Below are 10,424 nucleotides of genomic sequence, written 5' to 3'. Positions count from 1 at the left end.
CTACTCACATCCATTGCATTTGTTGTAGTTGTGTGAGTAGAGCCGGTTTTGATATGGGCTAGTAGCTTTGTGTTACTTGACCATATCAAACACAACCTCTTGTATACAACTTATTTTCGGATAAGTTGCGTACTTGTCACCAATACTCATTATATAAACCCTCTTATTGTGGTTGTCATCAATTACCAAAATGGGGGAGATTGTAAGGGTACATTGCCCCTATGTGTGGTTTTGGTAATTAATGACAACCCCTATGGACTAATGTTTTCATTGAGTTTATATGAAGGAATATTCCATAGGTACTACTTGCTCTCCATGTGTTGGATTCAAGTATGGATGCCATGAAGATAAAGGTATACCTTGTGTATTGGCATCAAGATCATCGGTATGAAGATATATATGTGATATGATCAAGAAGAAGAAACGAAGATGGAGTTCTTATGTGGAACTCAATATTAGCCATGCTCTATCTTATGTGAGTATGAGAAGATACAAGGTTGAGTTGGGCAAGTTCAAGATGAGCATCTCAAGTGAATCACATGCTTGAAGCTTGCCATCCATTTGGTGATAATGGACTAGTGAAGATGTGCATCAATGGAGCTTTCCCATCATAGTGTATGGGGGAGAATTTGTGAGTCTTCACGAAGCAACATTGGTCAAGTGAGGCATTCCGGCTTGAGTGAAGCTTGAAGAGTTATCATCAAGATCAAGCGGGATGCGCAAGGCAAAGGTATGGCCTTGCTAGGTTTTCCTTTTACCGGTCTCAAGGTGGATGTTGGGAGACCGGATTATAGGATAGATAGCCGCACTATTAAGAGGGGCTTTCGGTTGAGTAACTTGATCACATCGTCTTAGAGAGCTCAATCCTTTGCATACTTTGCATATCCTTATTGCTTCTTGGTGTTTCTCTATGTGAGGTTCTTGAGCTTGTTGCTAGCTTTACAACAAGCCCAAGTTCATCAAAAACGGAGTTCGCATGCATCTTCTATTGCGTTTTCGAGGTTGGGTGATTTTACCGGTTATTCATGATATAAGGTTCTACCCTTTTATATTCATGATAAAATCCCCTCCTACAGTTTCTTGAGTTTGCACTTTCTATTGGATAGCATTTGTTGTTATCTTTCCAACGAAATTAGTTTCATGTCAATCGGAGTTCGGGAGCAATAGTTATTAAAGAAAAGGTAAAAGAAGAAAAAGAAAAAGAAAAGAAAAAAGGGGGAAGGCTGCCGGTTGCCGCCCGGCCTGCCGGGCCGCACGCCGACCCACCCGGTCCGCACCGGGCGGCCACCGGCCCACGCACCGGCCAGCCCAGCTGCCCCTCCGGTCCAAACGGGTTTTAACCGGGCCGCCTCTCCATCCGGAGGCCCACGCGGTCTGCGCCCCCGACGCGCCCCGCGCGGCCTGCCCTCCGCGCCGCCCGTGCGCTGCTGGGCCGCCGCCGCCCACGCGGCCTGGGCCGCCCCCCCGCGCGCCTGAGGCTTTCCCGCCGCCCAGCGTGCCACCTGCCGCGCCCGGTTGCTGGGCCGGTCGGACCAGGCTGCCGACCGGGCTCCTCAGCGCCCAGGCCGGTCGGCCGGCCTGGCAACCGGCTGGGCACTTTTTCAGCTCGTTTTTTATCCGATTTTCACCCGGTTTTCTCCCCAACGGTTATTTTTCTCCTTAGACTATAAATAACCCTTCTTCCACCTTGTGCAACAACTCTCTTCCCCTTTCTCTCACCTTCATTGTTGCATTTGAAGAAGTTGCTCTCTCCCTTGATTCCTCCAACCATTCTTGCTCATACTTGAGGATTTGAGAGAGGAGATCTAGATCTACACTTCCACCAAACCATTTCTTCTCTAAGTGAGGGAATCTCTTGGGATCTAGATCTTGGAGTCTTTGGTTGACTTTCCCCTTGTTCTTCCTCTCCAATCTCATCCTAGCATTCGTTGCTTTGGTGGGATTTGTGTGTGAAGGACTTGAACACCTCCGGTGTTCTTGCTTTGCATCATTGCATAGTGTTGAGCTCTCCACCACGATTTGTTCGAGTGAGAGACCGTGAGCTTGTTACTCTTGGAGGGTGACCTCCTAGTTGGCTTGGTTGGTGTCCCGGTGATCTCTTCGTGGAAGATTGTGAAGGGGCCCGGGCTTCTCCTTCGTGGAGCTTGTGAAGTGGTTGTGGAGCTTGCCATCTCCGGAGCGGAGGAAAAGCTAACCATAAGGAAAGGGCCATTATCCTTTGTGGGTGTGGTTCGGAGAATAGGGTGAGCCTTCGTGGCGGGGAATCCTTCGTGGGACCTCCACTCCTCCAAACGTGACGTACCTAGTTGCAAAGCAAGGGAACACGGGAATACATCCTCGTCTCCGCGTGCCTCGGTTATTTCTATACCCAAGCTCTCTTTCCTTGTGATAGCCATCGTGCTTGAAGTACATATATCTTGCTATCACTTGTGCTACATATATCTTGTGCCTACCTTTCTTAGCTCTAGTTGCTATTGTTACACTTAGTTGAGCTTAGCATATTTAGGGTTTGTGCTTGTAAACTAAACAATAGTTTAATTCCGCATTCTTACAAGACAAATCCGCAAGAGTTTGTAATTGCCTATTCACCCCCCCTCTAGGCGACATCTCGATCTTTCATCTATGTATCAATTAGTCTATGTTCATCCCTAGATGCATTCATTTATTTGTATTGCACTTATTAACGAATAATTTTTTTCTTTTAGCCTTCTGGATCATCGAGCAAGTCTGTTAGAACAAAACGAGGCCCGACGCGGGTGCTAAAGGGCGAGGGCAGGTTAGCCCTCACGGCATTCAAGGATAATGGTGAACCAGAGCATCCCAAGGAGTTTTGCCGCAAATTTACAAGTCAAGCCGGAGTTATTGTTAGGGACCATGTACCGATCAGCATTCAAGAGTGGCATAAGCCGAAGAACGCGGAGAGTGGTGCTAGTTATGTCAACGACACGATGAAAATTTTTCTTTGGACACGCTACTGACAAAGTTCAGCCTACCGGAAGACATGACGGAAGGCCAGAAGAATAAAGTCAAGGAATGGACATTGAAGAAGATGGCCATACAATTCCAGACCTGGAAGAAAAATTTATGGGACAAATATAAGAATGAAGATCCAATATTCGATGATAATCTAGTGAAGATAAAAGATCACTGGCCCGCATTTAAGGAGTATAAGCAATCGTCTACTTTTTTGTCCCGATCGAAGAAAAATACCAAAAATGCTTCAAAGAAGAAATTTCCGCATCATTTGGGGTCAGGTGGCTACAAGAGTGCCATTCCGAAGTGGACAGCGTTTGAGAATAAACTGATGAATGCGGGAATCACTCCACGGACATGGGACCGGCCCGAACGGTCCAAGTTCTGGTTGTTCGCTCATGGGGCAGGGTTGGACCCAAAGACAGGGCTGATCATTGCGAAGGGAAAATGGAAGGAAAAAATTGAGGCAATTGTACCGAAGCTTGTAGATGCAATTGAAAATGTCAGAAAGGGAGAGTACATTCCCGATCGAGAGAATGACGAGCTGACACTCGCTCCGGGGAACCACCGAACACGTTGGACGGGTACGAGCTCGCCCGAGTCTCACCATGAAGGAAGCGTGGCCGGACAGCGCCGACACTTATAGAAGCCGTTCGCGAAAGAAGAAGAAGGACGCCGACATTGTAACGGAATTGTTAACTAGGGTGGAGGCTCTTGAGAGAAATTAGAGGGCACTCGATCAGCCGCTGTTTCTACAGGATCCACAAGCCGATGCTGCCCCATCTCAGCGAAGAAGCAGTGTCGGTTCCTCGCATCTTGACGGATGTGGAAGAAGCTACCCCGTGGATTATGTCACGGAGAAGACAGATTGCGAGCATAAGCGGACATAGAAATTTTTGAAGCCTGGGCAAATAGGCTTAGTGTGCCAATTTTGTATCAAATACACGTAAAATACGGATAAAAATAAGCCTGTCGGCCGGCCGGAAGCCTGGGCGGCCGCCCGGGCTGGAGGGATGCTAGATCCGCCTATGATTGCGAGCTACATATGTTATTCAGGACCGCGTCCATTAAGGTGGCGGTCGGCTATGTGTACCCAAGTGAAGATGGAGCAATGCACCATCATATGCCCATTCCACCTGGCTGTGTTCGTGTCGGGGTGGATGAAGTTGTTCCGGGTTTTGAAACAGGTGGAGCTTGATATTCCTAGAGGTGAAGATGAGAGGACACCGGCCGATGTCAAGCACGGTTTCACCCTATGGCCGAAGAAGTACGTCGTCCTTTTGCAAAGGCCACCGACTCCTACACATGAGCAAGCAAATGCCATCGACTCCTCCTAGTGGCAGTCCTGGTGAGCAGCCAAGTCCACACCTACCCGAGAGGGACCCCAGCGTGAGTCCACCATCTCGAGATCCTCCGCTTAAGACAGCGTCCGTTAAGCGGAACGGTACGCCGCCTAGGAAGAAAGCTAGAAAGGAGAAACAACTGCCGCCTACTGAGAAGTTACCTTGGGAAAAAACTCCCGAGGAAAACGCGGAGGCCGTTCAGGCCGAGTTGAAAAAAAAATTGCACCAAAAGTGCCAGAGATACCTTTCGAGAAGACACTAGATCCGGTGAAAGTTGTGCGTACCATTGAGAATCTATATGACCCTGTACCATCGCCGCCATCTGACTATGCGCGTTCTATTGAAAGGTCGTATGACAAGATGATCGAGGCGACAAAACCCGTTCAATCGGGTATCAGGGAGATAAAAGGGATACACCAAGTCTACCAGCTCGGACAACAACCCGTTCAATCGGTCGCCCCTCTCAAGGTGTTTGACGGGAAGACCGTTCAAAGTTCTCGACAAGACACAACTGATTACGCCTTCGCCGAACGAGCATATCAATTTGTTCAAGGGAAAGATTTGGTCGAGAATCTCGGAGAAGGTACCAACATGTATGCGTAACTTGCATCCGTGGTACCTTAATGCCTCAAAGGAAGGGATCGAGACTATCATGGTGCGAGTTAGGGAAGAGCACTACTTCCAGGAGTACTGTGTGAACGTTGACTTCGGCGAACTCTTTCAGTTATACAATCTCCGGGCCCTCGACAAATCAATCATCGGTTGCTATTGTCCGTAAGTGATTTATTTATTTAATTTGAGAAGTCTTTAGCTCAGCTCGTTCATTGTACTGCAGATTATAATCTTTTGTGCGCTATATTATGCAGATCGAAGATGCTCGAATGCAAAAGGGACGAAATCACAAACATTGGGTTCATTGACCCGCACACAATGCATGTTAAAACCATAGAAGATCCCCTCTATAACAAGGATACACCGGAGACTTTGCTAAGGTTTTTGAAGCGACAACGTGACAAAAAGCTAATAATTTGGCCTTACAACTTCGAGTGAGTCTTACTGTCTTATAACACATTATATTTTGCTCACCGTATGTCAAAATTTTAACTAATGACTTATATATATGACACTACATATTGAAACGTGCGTAGGTTTCACTTTATTCTTCTCGTCATCAATATGGAAATTGGAGAAGTTGAAGTCTTTGACTCACTAAGCAAAAAATCGGAACTATACGTGTCTTGTTATTTAATGCTCATAAGGTAATTTTAATTCTTATCGGTTTGTTTCGTTAATTTCCTGCTATGAACTAATTGATGACTCTTTTATGCATTTTGTTTTGTCGAGCAGCGTATGGCAAACTTTCATCAAGAAAGATAAGTCCCATGAATGGACACCGAAGCTGCGATGGCGTGCGAAAGTAAGTAGTACTACCTAGGTCCACACACCTTTAATTATCATACTTGACTATTGTTTGATTGAATTATATTCTTGTAAAGAAATGCCCGCAACAACCACAAGGGACCGATCTCTGTGGATTCTTCGTTTGCGAGTACATCCGCAGAATTGTCAGCGAGAGAACGAATAATGAAAGAAATAAAGAGGTACAAAAACAATTTTCACAAATTTGTTTTCTTATCATAAGTTGTGCTGAGTTTCAGTAATAGTTGTTTCATGTATTCATTTGTATCTTATTCTTTTATAGTTGGCAAGAAAGCGGAACAAGCTCTCAATCGATGACCGCTTCATAGCAATAGGCGAGGAATTGGCGGGATTTTTCCTTCGGGACGTCATACCACCATTCGCAGAGTACCACTATGAATGAAGATGTACATGTTACATATATAGTTGACTCGAAGAGTACGACTATGCTACATGTAATAGACATATGTAGAGTACGCCTCGGAGAGTACCACTATGCATGAAGATCGATCTTCATGCATAGTGCTACTTAATTTGCGATCTTATGCAATTACATGTGTGTTATATTATATGCACCAACTTGCTATGCATCATCTTGATCTTCATGTACTACCTAAACCCAAACGCGTTTCTGATGCATCGACGCGATATGAAACAAACCGATATCCCTAAACCCCTCCAAAAACCCTAAAAATTCAATTCTCTGCCGCGACAGAGATTTGGGCAAATTCTCTGCCGCGGGTGGGAACTTTGGTACCGGTTCGTATTACCAACCGGTACCAAAGCTCCTTGGCCCTGAGCTCTCCTGGTGGCCCACGTGGAGGCCCCTTTTATACCGGTTCGTAAGCAACCGGTACGAAAGGGGGGGGGGGCCTTTAGTGCCGGATAATTTATACCGGTTGCTCAACCGGTACAAATGCCCCTCTGGAACCGGTATAGATGAGCGTTTTTCTACCAGTGCTATAACAGCTCATCCTGTGTCATTGGTGTATGAGGTTGACTTAACTTTGCATAACTAGCTGGGGCGTTCGGGCCATCTCCGACCATAGTTTTCCTAAAGCAATTGAACATACCCTAAGGGCTCCTTGTATTGGTTCATACGATAGAAAAAAAACATAGGAATAGGAGATTTGAATTCTATAAGAATGAATTATCTTTGATTGTAGCAAAAAAGATTTTCCACGAGGTAAAATATAATTCTTTTTCTATAGAATTTGCACTACAAGATTCTTATAAAAAAAATAGTATATGTGGGATATGTTTCTATGAATCTAACAACTTATGTAGAAAAAATTTCATAGCATTTATCCTACACAATTCACATGCAAACCATAAGAATCAAAGGAGCCTAATTCAACACCGTGGAGGATGACTTTAAGAAAAAAAAAAAGGGGGAGGGGGGGGGGGGGGGTTGTTAACGTTTTGAATGTAACCTTTGGCTAAACTTTTTCAGTTCTTGCACAGTTAAATAAATTATCAAATTTGCTTTTAGTTGTTAGATGGATTTCTTCTTGGATCCTTCGGTTCAGTTCAGACTGAGGGCACGTGGGACCCACCATGAATGAGTGGGTGAGCGCCACGTGTGAGGGAGCATCTCCTCCAATCGCACCAACTCATCGATCCATCGCCCGCGCTTTTCTCTCTCGTCCCGCATCGACCGACGCGCTCGCCCAGCCCGGCCCCTCCCGATCGCCCGGATCCCTGACGCCGCCGTCGGCGTCGCCCGGCGCCACGTACGTGTACAACGAGGTTCGGCAAAACCGCCGCCCTCGCCGTCGCCGTCCTCATGCACGTGACGTCGCCGCGCGCGTCCTTGGGCTCGACGTTACGCACGCACCGGCACCGATCGGAGGAATCATGAGGCTGGCCATGGCCATCACCATGCCCGCCCAAAGTCCGGCTGCGTGGTCTCCCTGAAGCCGCGCGCAGGCCGTCTCCGTCCCGTGGATTCTTCATAGTTTCATACCCATACAGCCATACTTACGTTCCAGACGAGATCGATGGAGCCCCGGCGCGACGCGGTGCTGCGGGAGCTCGGGGAGGCGTGGGACGAGGTCGAGGAGGCGGAGGAGGACCGGCGGGCGGCGCTGCGGGCGCTGGAGGACGACTGCCTCGCCCTGTACGGGGCCAAGGTCGCGCAGGTCAGGCACCACGCCGCGCGCCTACGAGCGGAGGCCGATGCCGCCCGGGCCGAGCTCGACGCCCTCCGCGCCGCCATCGGCCACGACGACCCGCGGGACACCGTTCGGAGCAGCGGCTCCAGGAGGAGCCTTAGGGAGCAGCTGCGCGTGGTCGCGTCGGAGCTGGAGGACATGAGGCGGCGCAGGGACGAGAGGCGGCGGGAGCTCGCGGACGTGACGGTGCTCATTGACCGGCTCAAGCAGGAGATGAGGCCAACCGAACCGCTGCACGTTGACGCCGACGGTAACGACCTCACCATGAAGAGGCTCCAGGATCTCAGAGCGCAACTGAGGCACCTCCAATCAGAGAAGGTCCGTTCAGATCAATCTACAACATTGCTAATGTGCAAGAGCGACGAAGGCGATCAATCTGTTCTTTGTTTTTGGCAGGAGAATCGAATCAAGAAAATGGCTGAGCTCAGGGACTCCCTACACGCGTCCTCCTCGGTTCTCGGCATGGAACCGGCAGAAACCACCACCAGTTTGCAAGAAGCTGGCGCCGGTGGCGACATCAGCGACGGCGCGCTCGCGAGGCTGGAGTCGGAGTCCGAGAGGCTGCGAGAGACCAAGCGTGGCAGGATGCAGAGGCTGCAGGACCTGGTGGTGGCGATGCTGGAGCTGTGGAGCCTGATGGACACGCCGGCGGAGGAGCAGAGCCGGTTCCAGGGCGTGGCCTGCAACGTGGCCGCCTCCGAGGACGAGATCACGGAGCCGGGCGCGCTCTCGGCGGAGGCCATCGGCGAGGTCGAGGCAGAGGTGGCGCGGCTGGAGGGGCTCAAGGGGCGCCGGATGAAGGACCTGCTGGCCAGGAAGCGCGGCGAGCTCAGGGAGATCCAGCGCCGCGCGCGCATCGTGTCTGCGGTCGCGGAGGAGGAGGAGGACGATGGCGAGGAGATGCTCGTGCTGGACGACGACGGGGAAGCCGTGGCGGAGAGGACATTGGTGCTGGCGCGGCTGGATACGCAGATCTCGGAGGCCAGGGACGAGGAGATCAGCCGGAAGGACGTGCTGGAGAGGATGGAGAGGTGGCAGGCCGCCCTCGAGGAGGAAACCTGGCTCGAGGAGTACAGCAGGGTGAGACTGAGACCTACTCTCTGGTACATTTGCATGAAATTTCACATGAATTCTATAGAAGTTTCACGTGAATGTTACAGAAACTTCATAAATAAACTGATTTAACTCACGCAGGAATCAAGAGAATTTTCTTCATAGCAAAGATAGGCCAACTTTTTTGTTTTGTTTCTTATTCTGAATTTCTCTGTGTTCAATTTCAGAACGAGAACAGATACAATGTTGGTAAAGGAACCCACCTGGTGCTAAAGCGCGCCGAGAAGGCACGCGCCTTAGTCAGTAAGATGCCAGGTGAATACAGGATCATCACCTCGTTGTCGTTGTCGATGAGAAGTGTTTCTTCTTCCTTTACTAGCATGAACAAAGCTCTGATGGTGCCATGTCACGTCTGATTGTTTGGTTTATCTGTGAGGTGCAGCAATGGCGGAGTCCTTGACGGCGAAGGTGGTGGCATGGGAGAAGGAAAGAGGCGCCAAGTTCGTGTATGATGGAGTATGCATGCCTCATTTGCATCTATTTCTATACTTAATTTGGTGGGAAGTTAGGTACTCTGTGCTTTGATCTCGTTTTTGAATTCTGAAAATGACGGAGGATTCTGCATATGCAGGAGGGGCTTTTAGACATGCTGCAAGAGTACGACAACACGAGGAAAGAGAAAGAACAAGAGAGGAAGAGACAGAGGGTAGGGTATACTTGCACCACCATATCTTAATTATTACACTACATATATAGTAGTACATATTAATCCTGCAATTGATGTATACGGTGCAAAATTACATATGCATTTTTTTTGGAAAATATATGGATTACCCGTGCATATATCTTGAATTTCAAATAATGTTCAGTGAAGTTCGCGTGTTCAAAGCAAGCCTCGGTTGTTGACGTAGCTATGATTTTCACAGGACCAAAGGAGGCAGCAGGGTCAAAGCACCATGGAGTCGCCGGTGGCCAGAGCTCTCCCGAAGAGCATCAAGAACGTGACTAGGACACTATCCATGGGTGGAGGCAAGAAGATGGTTGTGTCATCGTCATCATCAGCATTGTCTTCATCGAGGCCAACCACTCCAAGTTACCTCAAATCTGCGTTATCATCACGTAGGAGCGACGATGGGTTGTCACCAGATTCTTTTGAGTGAGATATTTGGGTGGCTTGTAGTTTGCTAGGAGAAAATTAAGACACTAGATCTCGTGAATTAAGGACGTCGACAAAGCTTCTGCGTATTCTCGAGAAGGAAAGAGAGTGCCGAATTAATGAGAGTTTTATCTCTACTAGAAGGCATAGACTTGAAAAGTACATAAGCTCCATACCATATAGAGCAATTGACCCTACTAGATCCAAAATTCGCCCCTCAAAGCGTGGCTACGAGCAAAAGCGTTCAACGGCGACGGTGGTGGTGCACTTCGATATGCGAGGACGACAATAAACAAAGCAGTCGCT

At 48.6% G+C, this 10,424-nt stretch overlaps 1 protein-coding gene across 1 annotated transcript; it reads left to right on the top strand.

The window, feature by feature from the left end:
• Positions 1-7,735: 7,735 nt before the first annotated feature.
• Positions 7,736-10,122, top strand: LOC124686865 (65-kDa microtubule-associated protein 9-like). Its single transcript, XM_047220753.1, has 6 exons — positions 7,736-8,227; positions 8,306-8,989; positions 9,190-9,277; positions 9,405-9,478; positions 9,594-9,668; positions 9,889-10,122. The coding sequence occupies exons 1-6, from the start codon at positions 7,736-7,738 to the stop codon at positions 10,120-10,122; spliced, it is 1,647 nt and encodes a 548-aa protein (XP_047076709.1).
• Positions 10,123-10,424: the final 302 nt, after the last annotated feature.

This window comes from Lolium rigidum, chromosome 2 (genome assembly GCF_022539505.1).
Source record: "Lolium rigidum isolate FL_2022 chromosome 2, APGP_CSIRO_Lrig_0.1, whole genome shotgun sequence".
NCBI lineage: Eukaryota > Viridiplantae > Streptophyta > Magnoliopsida > Poales > Poaceae > Lolium > Lolium rigidum.
This window is presented reverse-complemented; position numbering and strand designations above follow the sequence as displayed.